Here is a 22020-nt window from a genome sequence, read left to right as displayed (position 1 = left end):
TTGAGATGGAGGTTCAGAAGGAGGTTGAGATGGAGATTGAGATGGAGGTTGAGATGGAGGTTGAGGTGGATATGGATATAGAGGTTGAGGTTGCTGTACAGGTGAATATGAATATGGAAGTTGAGGTTGATATTGGGGTGGATGTTGATATGGATATTGAAGTTGAGGTTGAAATTGAAGTTGTGACTCAGTGAATATCACGTGCTTATCCTGAGCAGGAGATCCATGTCGCAATTCAAATTCAAATTCAGATTCAGGTTCAAGTTGAGAAACACTTGGAGGTCTATAGTTAGGATCTTCATCAAAGAACATTTTCAGAGGAGATTGAGTTCGAACATCAACATCAGGTACCATATTCTTTAACTTAATATCACTAGTAGTTAGGGGTTTGTCGTATTCTAGAGGTTTTATGTTTAGTGCTTCTTGAACTGTATATGGAGCTTTCTCTTTTGGAAACACTTGATACATCGGCACAGGTGTTTCAGAACCTTTGCTTCTTTCATCTTGATCTGTTCCTTGTTCATGACCCTTATCACCCTTATCACCCATGATTGAATTTAACCTTTAAACACTTTTTTAAATTTTCTCCTTTATAACAAGAAAATAGAAATTTATTTAGAAAAAAAAAGAATAAGTCTATATCATTGTAATAAAAAAGTCTATCTTTTATTAATGTTGTGATGAATAAAAAAGACGCTTATTTTACATATATCACAAATGCAATATTATAAAAGCAAATTAATTTTTCAATTATTAATATTAATAAGAGACAAATATTTTTATTAAAAACCTACAACTTTTCTCTGAATGAATGTTTCATTTCTAAATTATGAAAACGATATTGTTATCCCAAAAGTTCAAAACACGAACTTAGAAAAATAATTCAAATATACATGTTTAAGTTTATACATTCAATAGTACTTCAAGGTTAAATAAGAACCGAAACCAAAACTTCTGATACTCGACCAAGATAATAATAAAAAAAAAGCGATATATCAATTTCACTGAATATAATCAATATAGAACTTACGTACACATATAGTATTTTGCAATAAAGATAAGTAAAAAATGTTACAAACAAAAGCCGCAACAAAGCAACACCGGCATATTGGCGGCAACGGGGTCGCGTAAATCTATATATAAAAAATATCTTCTAATTCAAAACAAATGATACATTGCAATTAAATTATTATAAAATAATTGAAATGAAAATGAAATTGGCAATAAACAATTAAACGAACTAATGAGAAATTGTCTAAATTTTAATATTGTATCAATATACAAATGAAACTAAATTTATTAACTAAATCTTGTAATTAAATCTACTAACTGAATTTTGTAATTAAATCTACTAATTAAATCTTGTAACTAAATAACGTAATAATTATGATTGTATAATTGTAATCTTGTAAAATATATTTGTCATATGATTTCTCTAAATTTATTTAAATAAATACGCTAAATTGTATTCAGAAAGCTGAAAATATTTGAAAATATTTAACGTCGGTATTGCAACTATTAAGTCTTTATAAACTAACGTTTAGGAAGTCGGTAATTTCAGCAAAAAATATTAATAAAGTGTTGAATTAATTATAAAAAAAATATCTTACGCTATACGACGAATTTAGAAAAAAAATCGGCTACCGGATAATTTAATTAACACGTAATTAAACCGAAAACTGCAGAGTCGATGTTGGAAAACACACAAAATATACGAACTTGACCTAACGAAACCAAATTGTAAGTAACGCATGCGTGCTAAGATAGAAATTGAAATCCTAAATCTGTACAGTACTGTAACAAGTAAAACATTTTTTGGATATTCTCTTATTTTTCTACATTACTATAAGAATTGAATTCCATAGAAATTTAAAGACGGTGGTTACGAAAGAACAATTCTAGTATGTATTTTTTATTAAAGATACTATGTAGACATTTATTTTATGATAATATAACCTTTTAAAAAATTTGTTCTTATTTGCATATTTTGATACGTGAATGTAACTGCTCAATGCGCATGTCTCACATAAAAGCCAAAAGAATTATGGGTAATTTCTTGCTACTTTACTTTAAAAACATCGACATAAATATATGTTCAAAAAGTATAGATATTCTATTCGTTCATGAAATTCACTATACCAATGAGACATTTTGATAACATAACCAATCATAAGAAACAAAATAATTAAAATTTTCTTTCGTTTCTGGTGAAATTATCGAATGAAAGGAGAGATAAAAATAGAACTAAAATTCATTTTTAACAAACTTAACCTATAAATAATTTGTATCATTTGTATATTAATAAGAATATATTAGTAAAAAATGGGAAAACAAAAGAGACAAAGAAGTAGACCCCATAAGCAGAATCCTACAGGACTTGTTTCTGTCAAGGATTTTGAAAGTGAAGAGATTGAAAATGTTACGAACGAAGATCGGGAACGTGCTCTACAGAGAGTATACGAACAGGTTATCTTACATAAGATATTACTGCTCCATTTTTTTAATATATAAAATTAACTGTGAATTTATTAATGTTACAGATAAAGTCTGTTAATGTGGAGGAAAAATTATCCGGATTGCAAGCAATTGAATTGATGTCATGCAATTCAGCACTTGCTGTGCAGATTGCAAAGAGTGAAATTGCTAAATTAGTTGGTCCACTACTTGTCGATAAGAATGTACTTGTAAGAGCTTGTAGTGCGAGTGCTTTAAGGTATGTAGCAAATAATGGAAAAACAGAAGCACATACAAGTTTATTGAGAGATGATATTATGACTCCATTGTGTACTTTGTTGACGCAAGTAAGTTTAAAAGAATGTTTATTTCTTTCCATTTTATTCTTTTCTATAATACGGACTAATGTTTTTTATATAATTTGTAGTATTATACAAATTGGCAACCAAAAGTTGATCATAATGGGAAAGGCAAGACAACTGATGAAAGGGAAGCTTTTATCCAAGCAGTCACATTACTATGGACGCTATGCGAACACAGTGAATTTGCTATAAAATGTTGTAACAAAGATGATATTGTTTCTATCCTGACAAGATTTTTTGATATCACTTCCTATGGCATAGAAATTGCAACAGTTACAATGCAATGTTTATTATCTTTATCAGAAAATAATCCTATTGCTGTTAGAAAGCTTCAGAGCTGTGAAAATATGCTTATTCAGCTGTTAAACACAGAAATAAAGGATACTACTATTTCTGAAGTAGTATGTTTTAAAACTGCCCTAAGCGGTTTATTGATTAATCTGACTAATTATACAGAAAATAATTCTATAATTGTAGTATGCGAAGTGATAAATGTACTTTCTAATACACTTTCTATTGATTGTAAACAGTTATTATCCAATTTGACTTCAATTTTACCTCATGAAAAAAATGCTTTTTCAAGCAGTGCAAAGAAGAAGGTACAAGAAAACCGAAGGATTTTTGGTGCACAGCAACAAGCACTAGAGATTTTAGCCAACTTATGTTCAGAAGATCAAGAAAATGAGAATGAATCTGATTTGGAAGATTCAGATTGTGAGACTGGAGATATAGATGATGTTTGTATGGATAATAAATTATACAAAATCTTCTCTCTCCCGCTAGAAGTAATGGAAGTATTTAATACTTGTAACATTGTAAGTAAAGTATGGGATAAAACTAGATTTGTGGATGAAGATACAATAGAAATATTACAACAAAATAATGAAGGAAAGGACATCTTAAAACAAGTTCATAAACTAAAATGTACAGCTTATTTATGTTTAAATAACTTGATATCAAGTTTAGAAGCCGATGTACTTGGTGGTACGGAAAATATATATAGGTATAATACCCAAAATTTAATAACAAACAATAGCCAAATTGTTGGAATAAAATTATTTAATTTGTGCTCTTTTTAAGATTAGAATGTGGATGGACATTGGAACAGTTGTCTTCAAAGATACAAGCCCAAACGATATTGAATTATTAGAGTCTGCTACAGCAGCTATGAGAGCAGCTATTCAAAGGCTATCAAAAGAAAATGCAAACATTTTTAATCGGTTAACACTGGCTGACGTTCAACCAATGATAAACGGAGAGCGTCAATGTCCAAATACGAACGTCCGCGTGAATTTGATACGAACATTAGGTACTTTAGCTTTGATTTTAGTGAACAATGATACTGCCGAAGCTCACGAGTTAATTAAGGTAAGATTAATAGATTTCTATTGGGTTAAACAATAAATGATCTCTTACATTAATATTTTTTCAGCACGTGTCTACGTTTTTATTGGACATTTGTAAGACGGAGATGTCGGTTTGGGTCATGGCAGAATCCTTAGATACAATAATGGATATATATGCAGAAGACGATAGCGATCAGTTAGCAAGTGAAATTAAATTAGTAGAAAAATTACACGTCCTGGCACCATTTTTTAAGAACAAGGTGCGATTCTGCTTTCAACTTGAATATTTAAAACTATAGAATTCACACATCTTGAATTCGTTGTTACAATTATATTTTATTTATAGATGAGACAACAAAGGAAAAATTTAGGAGACAATGTTGCAATAGTGTCTACAGTGAATACAAATATCATGAGGTTCATAAGGTACAAAGAAAAAAGAATCCGAGATCTTTAGAAGCCTTTTTGTTTTGTTTCCTATTTTTTATACATTAACATCGTTTTGTAAATTATATATACTAGTACATTAATGTACTAAATTAATATTTACAATTTGTAACAATAAAAGCTTTCTCTATCTCGAATCAACCAGTGATTAAATTTCATCATCCTCGAGAAAAATCAATCATAGAAATAGAGGCAAAAAATTCTGAATCCTTAAATAAAATTATCAACATGCGTTTCTCGTAGAGAAGGAATAGCACAGACCTGGTATAGTTTTCAGACTTTATTCCACATCAATAAATAACAAAACTGTTAAATAAACAAGAAATAGTTATGATCACATAATTTATCAAGGCTTCTTCTCTGTAATAATAAGGCTCCAAATATGTGTAACCTTTTGAAGTATCTCGAAGAATAACATACTCCGCTTAAGAAACATTGCAAAAATAATCCTATCCTATAGCTGTCTAGAAACCAGATTTCATGTGACAGTTACACCTAAGACATACCTAAAGATACTTCAAACAGTCAGAAAATATTTTAAAGCATTAAATAAAGGCACATGTGTACACAATGTTTATACAGTCTTTGAAGATATATATCGACTAAGATCAACAGAGATACATATTCTTCTGTTTAATTTAGAGACTGAAAAGATTGCACAATTCCCTACAAGAATTTACCGTTCAAAATACAAACTTTAAAACGACTTCCCTCTTGTCGGTTCGAGGTTCCTTCTAGTTTCATTTGAAGTTATGGTAGGTTGAGAATCGTTCCGAGTCAAAGCACTGTGCCTTCTGGGTTTTGGAATCGGATTCACATCTTCAAGAATCTCCGGTTTTTGTCTTATGGGCTCAGAAATGTGAAGCTCAATAACTTTTACTGGCTCTCTAGGCGCTATTGTAGGAACAGGCGAGCCGTTTAGTCTCACCACGTGAATGTCTTTCTGTTCCCTCGGCAATTCTTTAAACTCTATCTTAATTGCACCTTTGTCATTCTCGTTATCCACCATATTTTGGAAGAAATGCCTACGGTTCTCCTGAATCGAATGTCTCACATTTTCCTGCAAATTATTCCTCTCATCCGACGAGTCATTAGAAGCATTTTTCGTTTCTAATGCCTTTATTTGCTTTTCGATTTTCTCTATCTCATCTTTCACAGAGAAACTGCTGCTTCTGGACAACGAACTAGAAGAACTCTTCCTTCGCAGACAGACATTATCTAACTCTGACAATGAATTCACTTGGTCAATGTCTTTAATTATTTCTATATTTTCCTGAGAAGCTCTGCGATACTCAACTTGAATTTCTTCCCCATCCTTCGTAACAGGTTTCTTAAAGTCTTCTTTCTGCGGAATCTTTTGATCCTCTGAAGTCGGGCTTTTTCGTTCTGTTATCTCTATTTCTACAACATCTTTTGGTTCTTTCTCAGTGCAAGTGTTCTCTTCATTTAGTATCTCTGTATTAATTTCCACAACTTTTGTCGAACTATTTTTTGTTGCAGCTTCTTCGGATGGTTGTGCGCCTTTCGGAATCGACACTTCCGATTTTTCTTTCACTTCGCTAAGTTTCTCGTCTAAATCCTTACTCTTTTTTGTCAGATCATCTATGTTTTCAGTAGCCCTCGCTATGTCCATCGGTTCCACTATCTGTAGTTCTATGTTAGCCTCTTCAGGAACCTTCTACAAAACATGCAACGAAAGATAAGGATTTTAATAATGTTCTAATAAATTCTTCTCTAAATGATTCCCTTCTTTGGAAGATTTACTGGCTTACTTCGTTTGTTTCCATATTCTCTGGTCGTCGTGGAGGTTGCGGCGCTCTTCGTTTTTTACGACCGTGCGTGCTCATCGTACTTCCGACAGAAACGCAGCTGTTTATCGAAAGATTCGACTTTCTAACCGCATCCTGAGAATATCTTTTAAACATGTAATCCCCGGGTACATTCTCATTCTCGTCGCAAATCGTTACATCGCCCGATCGACTCGCTTCCTCCTCTGAATCCAAAGTATTCGCGTTCATCCTTTGTGACGACCTGTTACCGAATCTTCGCCTAACAAAATTAAATACATTTAATGTAATAAATCATTTTCATCGGTTCAATAATTATAATGTAATATAGTATTAGATTTATACTCTTACAAAGGGGGAACAGGTGTTCTTTCCTGCACTTTTTCGCGGAGAGTCACACTTCCGTTTTCCCTTGGACATTCGTTCTCGAAATTTAACGCTGGTAGTTTGTCTGTCGGCTTTGGACTTGTCTGACCAAACCTACGTCCAAAAATTTCATTAATATGTATGCTAATGTCATGTAGTCAATTTTTATCAATATCAATCACATATCCTGAAATTATTCCGAATTAAGAATTTAAAAAATGAGACAATAATTACTTCTTCCATCCAATAAAGATTGATTAAATTTTACCAGAGATCTATCAGTTACAGAATATTCCCGATAAATATACAACATTTTAACTTCATTCAACTTCGACCAGTTATTAATTACAAACAATGGCTACCAGAAAACGGAACAGTTTTTATCTTTAAAACCGATAGAACTTCCTCGTTTCTGTTCATTTAGTTGAAGCAACAGAAGCGAGAGTCATAGTAGCGATATACTAATTTATTTTAAGCAATGTATACAAATAATAAATATAAAATTTAGCTCAAAGAAACTTTCTATAAAATGACAATGGAATTTAGAGGCATATTAAAAATAGTATATGACAACGTAAAACATGTTCACCTTCGAGCTGGTGGTTTCGGTGTGAGATCACCCATAATGGATGTGGTGGTTTCCTGCGGACTGCCGTCATAGAGTCTCGCAGGATCACCATTAACAGTCAAGCTCGAACTGTATCTCGATGAGGAATTATCTAAAGTGTATTTTCTTCTTCTGGCTAAAGTACCAAGAGCTTCATCGAATTCCTGTTGATCTTTTGTCGGTACACGCTGCGGTACAGGTATCGGTTTGATACATGGTTCTCTTTTATAAGTGGACGAAACTGTTAAAAATTGAGTATTAAAATTAGGAAAGTATATTTTGAGAAAAAATAGAAATAATATTTCATTGAAATTACAATGGCAATCTTGTATAAACCTCCTAAGACACTATAGTACCATTCATGAAGTCGTTTTTTAGAAACTTGTTATGGTTTAACACTTTTATTATAGCATTTTAATTTATAATTTGTTAATTTTATTTTGCATTTTCTTCTTTAATGATATGAGTTTTGATAGCAACCTGTGGTAATCGCGGACCTCTTTTCCTGAGCTTCCAACTTGTCGTCTTTCCGCTTGCCAAATAGCCCGTTCCTGAAAGCAAACAATGCAGACTAATGTAATGAAATAAACAGATTTACAACCATTAGTACTCGCGGCGCGTATCGTACTTTATATTCAAACGTATTAAGAGATTTATGTCACATTTCTATGCTGTATAACGAGATGAGACCCTTTTCACGTTACTATGCTCTTATCATTATTCTAAAAAAAAAAATCACAAAAAGACGCTGTTTTAGAACATTCTAATTCAGGACACCTCCTTAAACTACACATCTCGCAATTACCCTCAATTAAAAATTTCAAAACTCAGACCGCAATTATTCTTTTCGCTTAATCAGGATGGATTAAATTTAACGAAGATCTACCAGTTCTAGCAATTTTTCCTCCATTTAACAACATATAATTTCGATTACATATTAATTACAAACGATAACTACTAGGAGGTTGGACAGTTTCTAATCTCTGCTAATATTCTCATACTTAACAAACAACGTTGATAACAAGATTTTCAATGAAAAAGAAGTGTCGACAAATTATCTTAATATTTAAATTAATCTTATAACATTCTGACTTGCTTTTGTATCTACTTCCTCAGAAGATAGATTTCTTCTCTAATAACTATTATTATTATATATTATGAATCACAATTTCTACGATTTCTAATTACAAATCCTCGTTCTGACATCCGTGAACCACTTTCGCAATAAATATATTTGTACAATAATCGCAATCAAACTAGTACAAGGATAGTTATGAAGTAAGGCATAAAATAGACTAGCATCATCAACTTGTCAATCAACGTCTCAAGTCCACGACGAATAGTAAACTATCGAGTTAAAGCGTTGTCATACGTATAATGAGCTGACGTCAAGAATATCATTTTCTTATTTTATTCAACGCTGAGAATATCAGTGTCGTAAATGTTAAGAGGTGTGTACATTCACTACGACGATGACGACCAACAAATTTAAGTGCCGTTTCTTGATCTTTTCTTCTTGTACTTCCTGTGTCTATAACAGCAACGTCATATCATTTAGCGATTTCAACACTCAGGTATTGCAACTATGAACTGAAAATCATAGTATTGTAAGTGAATGTTTTGAAAATTTGAATTCAGTCACGTATTTTAAATCTTAAATATATTATTCCTTCAATTTCATAACTTATTAAATTATATCCTTATTTATTTGTTTGGTTCTTGATGGGATAACGTAATCTAAATCTTTGCTGGCTCCCACAGATGAATTTTAAGACGAACATCAAATCGAATATTTTGTTTCAGGTTCTCCTTCAGTTATAATTTGAATATGATATAACAGAAAGAAATTGTTATGTAGGTATATAAAGATATTCGTTCTCTATGCTTTGTTTCTTCGCTAAGATAAACTCAAAGACTGATTCATGGTCAAAGAAACGCTTCAGCAACTTTGGTATGACAGATTACGAAAGTCGACGGATAAGATTTTCTTTCGGTTCCTATATCTAGAGAATGCCAGGAATTTCTGTTTATTACATAGTAACGTTCAATTCGAATGAATAAGAATTTAATCGATATAGATTTATATGAGACTATGTATAAATGTATATAAAAGTATAAACCATTTTTCTGAAACTTCAAATATTCCTTGTATTTAACTCCAGCATGAATTGAGGACATTAATATAAAGCAACTTTTCTCGTGAATGAAAAAGAGAAGGAAATGAGTGTATCTATTAAAGCAAAAGATATTGAAACTATTGAAGATCTCAATATTAATGGCAACTTATCAGCAACAACGCTGATATTTAAAATTTCAGCTAATTTTAATCAGCAATCAGACCGGAACTCTTTCTTTCTAATGAAAATAAGAGGAGGCACCGCTTCGCAAATTAAAGCCGGGTTTTTATTCAAAATATTCCATGCAAATTCCAAGCGAATAAGCCTATAAAGAAAAGCATTGAATGTATCGAAGGAAAAACTAATATGCCATTGGAAGAAAGTAGAAAAATCGATATTATAACTGACAGCGTTTCATGGTTCATTACTTGAGCATATAATTGCTGACGTCTGTCCGCTAAATGATTAATAGCTTACGTACAAAAGTTGTTCCATACCACTATCTAAGTTTCTGTGGGTCACCAGCAAACTATCCTTCGGATGATTTATAGGTTTTGTGACGCATCTTTTCTCGACCTTTTTGTAGGGATAAATTGACCAAATATCGATATGTAATATCCAATATGTGTGTTTAATAACGTCTTAACTTCATTTAGAAAATTATGTCGGTTGTTTGCTTTTGAACGAAACGGAAGTTGTGATCAAAAATGATGTGTGTTAATTTTAATTCTTTGATGATGAACTGAGCTTCATTTTGGTCTTCTGACAATAAAAAATTCTAATCAGGATTTAAAAAAATGACAGTTTTGATCCTTTAGTGACATAAACTCTTTGATTTTGAATTTTCAGTAAGAAAAATTTCCAAATGAATTTTCTCACATATGATATTTATAGGAATAACTCGATCTCCTCCTGAAAAAGAAATTTATATCTAAATATATTTCAAATTAATTTTAAAAAGCGTATTAATCTTTCTTTAGGCTGTAGCCTGGGCCATAAAATTAGATTAGATCAAGAATACAGATTAATAAAGTCCAGAAAAAGCACACTAGATCGATATCTAATGCTGTAGTGGATTTCATAAAAGTGAAATTAAGATAATAACGCTGGGTAATATTGGCTTAATTTAAGAAAAATTGCAGGAGATCGATGGCCTCGATAGGATACTGAATTTTCCACGCGATGTCGTAAACTACATTATACGTAAAACGCGTAAGAAAAATTGAACTTTCCATTCCTTTCTATCAAGCTTTAAAATAAATTTGCACTTCAAAGTTCAACGTACTATTATTTTAAGCTTCAGTTAGATTATCCTGCATCTGATAAAAGTAACAAGTCTCATTGATACGTATTTATAACACTGATACTAAAATAATATCAATTACATTTATCAAAGAGTCTTCCTTTGGAAAATTTCATTTCATCTAAACTGGCTATATAAATCTCTAAATTATAAAATCACTTTATAATTAGCTATACTTCTTTTGTGATAATTTAGATAAAATTGCCTTGCTAAGTAAACTCGACATTTCAGTTTCCACGAACTATAAAGAGAAATTATAAAAACTCATAAAGACTAGAGAATGTTTTTCAAGCAAAGGAAAGCTGTTGTGAACGAGAAAAAACTTAATGAACAATTTGCGAGCATGAAATTACGCAGGAAATGTGCGTCGATTGTAGCCTCAAATAGAAATTGTAAAGACCTTTTGGACGGAAAACAACCTGACGTCGATTGTCTAGTCTACTACGTTAGATTCCTTCTTATTTATGTTCTTTGGATGACAGCCAAATGCAGATATCTAACCGCATACGATTCACGCGTGAATTTCGTTTGCGATGCTAAGTTCAAGTTCAATAAACTTCTGGCCGAACCTTTCCCAATTTATATTTGAACTCCACGCACTATTTCAAAAGTAGAGTTCTAATAAATAACGCAGGATCGTTGAAATTCTACTGGAATTTTCTTTTTTGGCGAGTCCACTTCATTAAAAATCTGCAACATATGATGCAACTTTCGAATTAAACAGATATCTCGCCATATATAAAATGATATTATTATACATAACGTCTAGAAATAGAATCTTATTATTAAGGAAGAGTCACCAGTGTCAGTTCTACCTTTGCATCACTTTTCTCTTCCAAAAGTTCATTCTATTCTATGTCTTCCATATAAATGCAGATTTTTTATATTTTATTAACAATAAATTTTGTTAATTTATTCTTAGAAACGAAAGTAACTTACCAGAAAGACCAGCTGAATCATTTTGAACTTTCATGAATTTCAAAAGTGAAGGTTCAAGCACAACAATGATACAACATTGTTTGTTTCAAATAATAGCAGATTATTCTTCAGCTATTCTTTTCAAGATATAATAAAGAAATATGAAGAAAAGAATAGCCAGATATTTCTAGTGTTTCAAGCAAAGAATTTTTTAACCATGCCATGGTAGAAGTAAAACGTAATAGTACCATGTGCCTTTGATGGAGAAGCTATTCGACCTTTTCTTCCTGCTTCTACCAAATGTCCAGAACTTGTGTTTTGAGTCCTTGGTCTTCCCATCGTGATAAAAGTAAGGCTGCGCATTGGTGATGTCATCGCTGAACGGATTCAAATGTTCCGGATAATCGTGGATGGAAATGCTAGGACGTCTCGATTGCGACATGATTCACCGCGTTTTCCTTTGCAGGCTTTCGGGTTTTGTCTCAATTGATAGTGTGAAATTGTCGCGACGTCGCAACGGGATTCACCGATTTCTCGTCATCCTCTCGTTCCCGACTTCGTTCGCCTAAAAATATAAGACAAACCTGGTTATTTTTATTTGAACGCCGTGTGCACTTCTCCGAGACTGAAAATGCGATACTGTACGGACAAAATTATGATTCTATCTCTTTGGTACAATGAACATTTTTGGGGAACAATTTGTAGGAAGTAAAGAAAAATTGACTAGGGAAATGAAAGAGATAATAGTGGCCAATTTCAATCACTTTAAAATCTTTATCAGTGGAATGTGAAGTGAAATAAAAAAGAATTGATACGAATAAATTTTAAAAAATAAAAAGGACAATAGCGAGCATTTTAGTTGCTTCAAGAATTTTCGATGAATTACGAATGGTGATTAAAGGGAATTAAGATGGTAGAAAAACAGATAAATGTTCCAGTTCCCTCTTAATTATCAGAATGTTTGTGTTTTTCAGATAAAACTAATCGAGATGATAAAAAATTTCCTAAGAATGAGTAATATTCTTCTTGGAAAGTCAATGATCTTATCAAGCGATCTCTGCCAGAATAGGTGGTAACTGCATTAGCATATTAAACGATACAGTTATAATTATGGAGAGAGTAACTGTCAAACAGCAGGAGCAATTTAATCTAGTAACAGCACCGAAAACATCGCGCATCGTGAATAAAGTCCAGATTTATTTTTAACATATTACGCAGACCTGATTCCGGGAATATGTATAAACGGCCACAGTAAGTTGAACTTATTTTACGCAAACTTCCATTACAGATCGACTTATCAATAATTGAATTCTCATTATTCTTCATAATAAAAGTATCCATAATTCTTTAAAGAGTGATGTTTTCTTCACGACTATTCTTCATTATTTGAAGGAAATTATCGAACCTCCTCTTCCTATTATTCATTTTATAAGATTCTAGTAAAAATATCTTCCTTCTTCTATAGCTCATCTGGAAAAATTATTACATAAAGATTATCGTTCTTTATATTAAAGAAATCTTCGCTTCCTCACGGCCTTAATTTAAGATACCTTAGGAGGAAATTTGTATTTTTATTTATCTTGTTATATAAACATCTTCTATCTTGAAGCCATTGCTCTGTTATCACTGTATTATCTACCGAAAGTAACAAATTCCAGCATGGTACCAAGTAAAATGTGAATTCTATGGATTTCGATGCTGAACTGAAAAAGACAACCTGAGGAGACTAAGACATCTGTCAACGAAGATGGATAAGAGGGAAATGATTTAGAGACCGAGTTGCTCGGGCATGCCAATTGTCGATTTAAATCGAACCAATTGACCATTATTGAGTAGTAATGGTTACAGAACCAAGTCCTGGGTTAATTACTATTGAACTGGCATATCCACACATCTGTCGTTTATTCGGTTAACGGAAGGAAAAACAAGATTTGTAACGCTAAAAAGAATTAACATCTGTTTTGACTTATTAAAGTATACCACTAAAGGAATTAGAATATGAAATTAGTTTCAATGGAGGATAGGAATTTTTTAAAATGTTAAAAGTGTGTTAAGCTATTATGGAATGCGTTTACCTAAAAAAATCCATTATATTTATACTTATGCATTTTGAAAATATAGTAAAACACGAGCCACCGATGATCAGCGTAGCGTTATACGTGTTAAAAACAAAAGAAAAACGTAAATGAACTTATTACTTGGTCATTTCGTTCTGTGAAAATTTCTCTATTCCAGCGATCATACATTCTTATTGATTTGGATAATGTACAGCATCTGTTACGTTAACCCAGTTAACCAGCCGTCTAATCCTACATTACGAAAATAGAGAATGTAGCAAAGTTTACGTAATCCGGCCTGCCCGATGATGCATCTTAATTACCACAGGCGAGCATAATTTCATTATTTGCGTGTTCTTTCTTTACTTTGCGTTGAATTACGTGACTTACTACCCTGGGATCGTTTGTTCTTCGCTTATGTCGACGGAACGATATTCCTAGCTTTTCTATTCTGTGAATTTAATGGCGTGAGAAATAAAAGAACTTTCGAAAAGAAAGGTAGGAAACAGATGTTGAAACAACACTGGAAACATCACTCAAAGACTTCTTTCGTTTCTGTGACTGTCATTTAAATTGAATTTTTTCTACTATAATGTTTTCCTACTTTACTACTAATCAAATAGGTAGACTATGGATGTTTGTGCACTTATGAGAAATTTAAAAATGTAAAAATATTTATACAAAATGCAAGTACGTAAAATATCCAAAGTAAAGCGTTCGCTGTAATATTTGGCGGATAGAACAAATTTCTATGTAGGTTCCATTTGTTTAGTTACATTCATAGCAATATCAAAATGCATAAACATCCGTGGTCTAATAATAATACATAGTGTACCAAAATAATCTAAATTTTCTTTAATTCTATATTTCAATTTCCTCCAGTCCTAAGATGTTCCAACTTTTTCCAGAAATATCGAAAGATTGTCATTCGTCTCTCCGTACGACCTAAAATTTTACTTCTTCAGCAAATCGAGATATTCTCTAAATAAATAAATGAATTTAATTAAACAAAATTTCTCTAATAGAACTAAAGGAGTACGTAGAAAAAGAAACATAAATAAATGAATTAAAGTATGATAGACATATTGTATAACGAGATACAATCATATTTCATTTGCAGTCTGGTTACCTTCTCAGCATGAAATAAAAACTTTTCCATCATGAATAATCATTCGACTCATACGGTTTCCCAAGCAGAGGCAGACCTGCACCACAAATCGCGCATCCTTCTCGAATAATATCGGCAAGGAACGATTTCAGAAGAAGATACGGGGTAAATATCACGTGAATACTCACGAACAACGACTAACGAACGCAATTAGTTCAATTAGCTCATTGCAGTCGCTGTTCATTTCTGATCTGGAGCTCGTTGATGGACTTGCGTCAGAAACGTGGTCAAACAATCTCCAACGAAGAATTATGGCATTCACTTTCAAGTAATCTGAATTTATTGCAACCTGTTGTTTTAATTTAAATACAAATTAACGGCGCAAGTGTAAGATTAATAAAGATCTTCTCGTCAAATGTTGAACTCTTTTTAAACTGTGGCACAATAACGGTTTCTTTGTTTTCATAGAAAATTTTTGTTCGCACATATAATACTAATTGCACCGAAGGCCGGTGCAGTTTGCTAATTGAACAAACTGTTTCACACGAGAGAATGACTATGATGAAACACAGAAAATGTTTTCATTTTTTAAACAGCCTTACTAATAGCTGATAAATGGTACGCCGGTGTAAATGTTCCTTCTCTGATATATATTGTTTCAGAATTTGAATTTATTATATTTATAATTTAGAAATTTACCACCTATAGATCTAAGATTTTGAAGTTTCGAGTTTGTAAATGCTGGGTTTAAAAGTATGGCAAAGCTATAAGTATAGTATTTTTAATTTTAAGTTACCATGTATCTAAAAACAAATATCAATTATAAAATATCAGGGATATATTTTGTCATATGTGATATGTTTCATTATTTATCGAATTTTTGTTCATCGTAATATACTGTCATGTCGACATTCACAAGCATCACAGGCAGAAGCAGTCGCGACAACATTTGAACGTTGTATATGTATAGTTAATTACTTGCCTTCATTATCACTTGAAGAAACAGTATTGATATCGTTTAAATCATCAATCTATTTTTAACTTTAGAAAAGCTTATTTACCTTGTCAGGTCTAGCTAGCTATTCTTAAAATATAAACAGCAACAAAGTGACAAGAAGAATAATTTTCATTTTTCTTAACTCCAAATCTCTCAATTTCAAGCCTATAAAGGTTTCATCTTTTTGTATTCTTCTAATAAACCTAAACCTTGAGTTTTCAAATCTATAGATTCTAAATTATTCAAAATATGTGATTTCCAAGATTCTCAGCCCTAAATTTTCAAGTCTGAGACTTACAAATCCCAATATTTTTAATTCTAAAGATACATTGAGCACTTTAAACTCTTCAAGCTTATATAATACACAAAAGAAACCATGGACGATCTTACACAGTCAGTTCATTTGCACCTTCACGCATTATCTACGACTCAAATGCCACCAGTACAAAAATATCATGCACTTCCTAGTAAGAAACTCGCGGAACATCTCCTTGTAGGCGAATTAGCAACTCCATTCTCCTTACTGCTTACAGCATACAGTATCTATCAACAGAAAAATACTAAAACTCAACCAAGAATCTTAAATACAAGAAATAAGAAAATTCTGAGGAATCAACGTAACTTCATGAATTTTTCAGACTGTAACATTTTCAGATCAAAATATTCCACTGATTCAAAAGTGGACAATAATTTCAGAATCGTACACAGAGGTGGAAAATAATTGCAGAATCATTCTTAATTTATCTCGTTAACTCATTTACTGTATTTACTAAAATATATGACTCTTTATTATTGTATATGACTTTTTCACCAAAAGTAATAATAACTAAACCGCGGGTACTTATGCAATCATGGAAAATCTAAAAAATAAAAATGTTATAAAGTATTCATACAGGGCTTCCTTTCTTCAATCATACTCAAAAAATATAAATTTTCATGAATATTCACAGTCTGACGCTGACTATTCTAACGTGCAGCCCAATGCTTTATTTAATTGTCTGACAAATTTTGTTAAAAAGGGAAAAATCCAACTATCATGTACGTCAATAGCGAACGTGTTAAGGAATGAGACGTAAAAAAAGAGGAAAAGAGATCGGTTTTGGAGGATTTTGTGGTATCACAGAAGAGGAGACGGTACTTTGACTTTCTCCGAGCAGCACAGACACTATAAAATTCAGCCAAGTATTTTTGGAATCTCGGACGATCGGTCGAGACCATTTAATAAATGGTACACCTAAAGAGAACTGTGCTTTTCAAAATTTTAAATTGCTCTGAGGGATGAAACAATCTTTTTCTTTCAAATTTAATCATGGTGAATATTACTAGTAATACTGATATAAGAAACGGCTCGTTATATTACTCATGAAACTTAATGACTAGTATAAATATAGTGGGATAACTACGGTCGAGATTTATCGATCAGAATTTCAGCTTCGCGTGTCACGTAACTGGAACAGCGTTTTGTCAATGTCTGATCGTACACTGATTCCATGTAAATTTCTGAGGTGTGCAGAAGGTATTTCTACCGAATGCGTTCTGCTTTCATAACAAATCCTATTCAGATCCACGTGAATTACACTGAAACAGATAATTCCATAAAATGAACTTCATAAAAAGGCATTGCTTTTCTTAAATTAAATAGATCCCTTCTTTTATAATCTAAGTAATAATCTAAGAAATAATTGGAGATACAAGAAAAATATAGAAATATATATTTCTATATTAGCTTTAATAATTTAAAAGCTAATCAGATATAAACAAATACAAAAAAGTCCACTAACAAAACTACAGTAAAATGTCTATTGAATGACATAATCTAGAAGAATCAAAGAATTTGATACATTTCAAATTCCATCAAAAATAATTTTATATCTTACATCCTTAAGAAGTCTGTATACATATAAAAACGATATAGAACTATCAAAATGAGCGAACTTACAAGTAATGGAAGTAAAGTTCGTCATTCGAATTAAATTTTGATTAGATCTTCAAATTACAAGAAATAACTGAATGTAGATTCAAAAATGAGGTTGAGCGTAGAGAGCAATGTCAAGAATGTGAGAGCGTAAGATGAGTTAGCGTTAAGATTCGATGTAAATTAGTCACAAATTAACTTGACTTTGTCCAAGTTGCCCTTCCGCTTAAAACGGGGGAACTCTTGAAATGATCGCGAATTAAACTGTCAGATACGGCCATTAGTAGATCTAGAAAAAGCATCTCCATTTTAAATCGCCACAAACGAATCGCGAAACGTACAATACTACGATTTCCACAGCTCGCTATCACGAAAATCTAACCATCAGAGGAAACTTGCACTTTCTAAAGTAAAGAAAATTCATCAGATCGTTCCACCGTTTTTCTCTTTTATATCTTTCGTCGCCACTTTCTGTTACAAATTATAGTTAGCTCACAGCTATAGGTTTTAAGATCTGAGATTATTTCTTCCCGAAAGAATCTTTATATAGGTGTTCACAGTAAATGTATTAATCTATTTTTATTATCTTTATATGATATATAAAACGATTATATAATCGAGAAATACAGAGATAACAGAGCTCTGAATAAGAAAGTAAAATGAGAGTTGAAAGTAAAAAATAATTGTGCAGCTTTTTAGAAAAAGGACTCATAAGATAAAATTGTTTAGATATTCTAAAATTCGAAATTCTTCTAACCTATACTAAATAGAAAGCTCGGTTAATGGTAGATTTGTCCTGTCTGTAGCTCTCCTCATAGCGTAAAATTATTATAGAAGAATCTTAACGTTTTATGATAACATTTCAATACGCTTATATACGACACATTAACTTGACTCAAGCATTTTTTATCATTTATCATTTAAAAATACTTCGATGTAGTTACAATGTCAATATTGCGAAAATAATTCTGTAGAATCTGATCGAAAAACCTTTCGCTGAAAAAGGATAGAAATCTACGTCATATCTTTTAACAAGATATCTAAATCAACACAGAGAAGCTACATAAATACGAAGAAAGGACCTCGAACACTTTTTTAAAAGAAAAACTTATCTCCATGTCTTACGAAATTAAGCTTCTGTTTCTGTTCGAAACCTTGAATACTCTTTTGCATTTTTACTGACTCTAAAATCGAGTCACGTGGCCTTCCCCATTTACGAATGTAAGCTGCTACTGGAATCGATAAAATACGTTTTTTTAGAAGATTGTTTGGACACTCTAAACCTTGTTCACGACCTCCTTCGAACAGATCTATTAGGTTCCTATTTTTACATGTGAACAAGGTCCTCATTTTCCAAGGAATCAAACTTCTAATATTCTTGAAATAAACTGAGTTCTCTCCATATTATTTTTCTTCAGGAACATTTGAATTTCTTAATCTCTTCCACACAACCATTCTGTTCTTTGCCTAAAAATGAAGATAATATTAGCATCTCAATATGTTACATAATAATTTTAGAAAATTGAATATACGGAATTGATGATAGAGAATAGAATGGTTTTACAGTATCAAACATTTCATAGGAGGAAAAAGAAAGTAATCGTTGATAGTTGAGAATCTCTGACATCCGTGACTCGAGCTCATGGCACCGGTTACCACGAAATATTGCAAGGAACACGTTTAAGGATAGCATAGCCCGTAGATTTTACGATTCCACTTCCAAGTAATGCACGGAAGTACCAATCGATATTTTCATAATTACTGACAAACACGAACAAGTACTATAAAACTGGTGAAAAAGGAAAGAAAAACTATATCTGGATCGTCTTTCGAGGAATAAGTTGTCGTTCAATGAATCGCGATATTTAACGCAGAATGATTTTCAGGTAATAAAGACACGCCGTTCAAGTGTTAAAATTGTTCACAATTTGCAAATTCTTTGTCTTTAGCGCCAAATAGTCAATTGATTTGCACTGATTTGTATGATATTTATAACGCATAACAAAAATAATCCTCGCAAATACAAAGATTAAGAAAAATTGAAAGAGAATTAATTAATTTTTCTAATGTTTATAATATTACGAGACTTGTATTAATTTTTTATAACGAGCTATTATAATCTATATAATTACTGTAAATAATTAAGTACCTTTTGTTATATACTTAGGTCTCTATTATAAATCTTTTTTCTATCTTATGTGATTCTCACTATATCTATTTGTAAAAATAAGAATAATGTTATAGACTTTCTGAAAGATATGTGCGATTGTGTATGAAAGATAATTTTTTAAAAGTCATCGTTTTTGTGTGATAAAAAAAAAGCGGCTACAATTAGTAACGTCTTGTTTCATATTATATTACATAGTACTTTATTTTTCCAGTCATTCATTGAATAATCTTCTGTCTGTCATGCTATATTGTGCGATTTTTTTAAGGTTAGTTTCCAATATTTTCCAAAATTTATACGATTGCTGCACAGATATCCTGTACAAATGAAAATTAGAACAATTTAGAACACTATACGGGTTACCTAAACCAGAATTTTATATTTTTATATACATATTTTTTAAATCCTAAATTAATAATATTACATTGATGGGTAAATTTTGAAATAAAATAAAAACTAGAACTAAAACGCACATTTACGAGTATATAAACATCAAATAAAAGAATTAATTTAAATTTTCAACTCGTAATACCAACCAAAGATTAAATTAATAAACAAACGCTAAAAAAAAAGTAAAAAAATGTTTAGTGGTTACCACAATAGAATTTTAAGCGTTTATGTTATATGCGCTTCCGGTTGACAGTGGTAATCGCAAAAAATACAGCAATAATCATCAAGATAAAAATAACGCTTACCGAGCGGTGTTTGCGCGCGAGCCAATCGAACATAATGTGAGAAATCGATCGCTCGAACGAAAAAGGTCGTAAGATCAACGGAACCCGAAATCTGGCCAGCTAAATTACATACGTCATGTAGGTCAGTGAATCGTAACTCGAAATAATCGTGCATCAGTTACACGTTATGCTATAGTGGTCACGTATTATGCATGCATAACGAAAAAAAAGAAAAGGAAAAAGCGGTTAAGACGTCGTATACCTTTGTCTACTTAAAACCTTCAAACATCAACCTTGTAATATTCGTGCCTAATAAAAATTCGTTGATTGTTATTATTATTATTTTATTTATTATTTATTAACCCATTATAAGTGGACTACGGATTTTTATGCATTTATAAAAAATTTAAAATTGCAAAAATGCATATAATATCCAAAACAGATACAGTATTCATTGTAATAATCAGTACTGTATTTATTACAGGTACAATAGCTATTATAATGGTATAATATTCAGCATTTCCATTAAAATTTCATTTATTTAATTAAGTTTATGGAAATATAAATTTTTATAAAAATAGGTAGTCTAGTTATACAAAGACAAAACAAATTCGTTGTTGAAATACATAAATCTTATTACGTACTTCATAATTTCGTCACGGTTGTTCAAAAGTTTTTTCTATTATCTTTATGATATTCGATATCGTTTATAGATTCGAAGCGTGAAGATTTACATACCGAGATTAAAGAGCGACGCCATGATAAGCGTTTTTATCGCGAAACGTATCCACTTGGAGAAATACATATGTCGTGACACATCAACGCAACAATCAAATCCTTTACGCTAGCTGCGTTTCATTGATTCGTTGAATTTCTTCTTGTCTTTACACTATCGCTATATACATGTATATTAATATTAATTTTGCTTTAACTTCGACTTACTTACATTCGATAACATTTAAGAAAGAATGAATAAGTACGAACTGTCACACTGAACACGAGTCTCTATTGCGATTAAAAACAATTCGATCGAACTATCGATTGTAACGCAGCGCGCGAGTAACGGTTCAATCATCGATACTTGTTTCTTGAATTTTTACAGACAATAAAAAATTCCTTTGAATAACAATATCTCAAAAGATGTAACAATTACTATATGATACTTAAAACATGATCATAGTTGAAGGACTTACGTAAGTAGGTTTAGGTGGCGAGGTGTTAAAGTGAGACAGGTGTTCTTAGTTTCGACTCAGCTGGTCCAGCTTCTATATGAAATTAATACACACTGTTTTAGACACTGATTTGGACAACTAAAATGAGAGTACACACAAATAGCACCACAGCATGGAACACAATTCACAAGCAACACAAAACCGTCAAATCACGTTGGAGTTC

At 31.7% G+C, this 22020-nt stretch overlaps 4 protein-coding genes and 1 long non-coding RNA gene across 13 annotated transcripts in view; 2 read left to right on the top strand and 3 right to left on the bottom strand.

Annotated features, from left to right (window-relative positions):
* On the bottom strand, nt 1–1171 carry LOC122574991 (RNA polymerase II degradation factor 1-like; the record flags this gene model as incomplete). The annotated part of the gene is made up of 2 exons (XM_043743291.1): nt 795–1171; nt 1–571 (listed from the first exon to the last, which is right to left on the bottom strand). A coding segment is annotated over exon 2 (549 nt), but the record flags the coding sequence as incomplete, so codon positions are not given.
* LOC122575189 (piwi-like protein Siwi) overlaps nt 1–1723 on the bottom strand; it is a 7655-nt gene extending 5932 nt beyond the window's left edge. The window contains exon 1 of one of the 3 annotated variants that reach the window (XM_043743808.1): nt 1611–1723. The gene's annotated coding sequence lies outside the window, so the exon portion shown is untranslated. Of the gene's footprint in view, nt 1–1030; nt 1267–1610 lie in introns of those variants that run through there. The other 2 variants (XM_043743810.1, XM_043743809.1) reach the window with 2 other exon arrangements.
* A 394-nt stretch (nt 1724–2117) lies between these two features.
* LOC122575191 (HEAT repeat-containing protein 3) lies at nt 2118–4653 on the top strand. Its single transcript, XM_043743816.1, has 6 exons — nt 2118–2466; nt 2541–2801; nt 2882–3819; nt 3902–4184; nt 4249–4422; nt 4509–4653. Exons 1-6 carry the CDS (start codon nt 2323–2325, stop codon nt 4617–4619), a joined length of 1911 nt encoding a protein of 636 aa, XP_043599751.1. The 5' UTR covers nt 2118–2322; the 3' UTR covers nt 4620–4653.
* Nucleotides 4654–4874: 221 nt separating this feature from the next.
* LOC122575190 lies at nt 4875–22020 on the bottom strand. 4 transcript variants are annotated; one of them, XM_043743813.1, is made up of 8 exons: nt 13258–13398; nt 12928–13177; nt 11956–12272; nt 7850–7920; nt 7352–7610; nt 6748–6876; nt 6382–6658; nt 4875–6287 (listed from the first exon to the last, which is right to left on the bottom strand). In XM_043743813.1, exons 3-8 carry the CDS (start codon nt 12147–12149, stop codon nt 5307–5309), a joined length of 1911 nt encoding a protein of 636 aa, XP_043599748.1. In that variant the 5' UTR covers nt 12150–12272; nt 12928–13177; nt 13258–13398; the 3' UTR covers nt 4875–5306. The 4 variants fall into 4 exon arrangements, with proteins under 4 accessions (XP_043599748.1, XP_043599746.1, XP_043599750.1 ...); XM_043743811.1 differs by lacking the exons at nt 12928–13177; nt 13258–13398 and adding an exon at nt 21819–22020; XM_043743815.1 differs by lacking the exons at nt 12928–13177; nt 13258–13398 and adding an exon at nt 21364–21496.
* On the top strand, nt 7927–15288 carry LOC122575194. Of its 4 annotated transcripts, none has more exons than XR_006319356.1 (3): nt 7927–8943; nt 12682–12958; nt 13366–15288. It is a non-coding gene; the product is annotated as an uncharacterized LOC122575194 (long non-coding RNA). The 4 variants fall into 4 exon arrangements; XR_006319355.1 differs by lacking the exon at nt 7927–8943 and adding an exon at nt 12279–12598; XR_006319357.1 differs by lacking the exon at nt 7927–8943 and having other exon boundaries at nt 12279–12958; nt 14673–15288.

Source organism: Bombus pyrosoma, linkage group LG14, assembly GCF_014825855.1.
Source record: "Bombus pyrosoma isolate SC7728 linkage group LG14, ASM1482585v1, whole genome shotgun sequence".
NCBI classification, from domain to species: Eukaryota; Metazoa; Arthropoda; class Insecta; order Hymenoptera; family Apidae; genus Bombus; species Bombus pyrosoma.
This window is presented reverse-complemented; position numbering and strand designations above follow the sequence as displayed.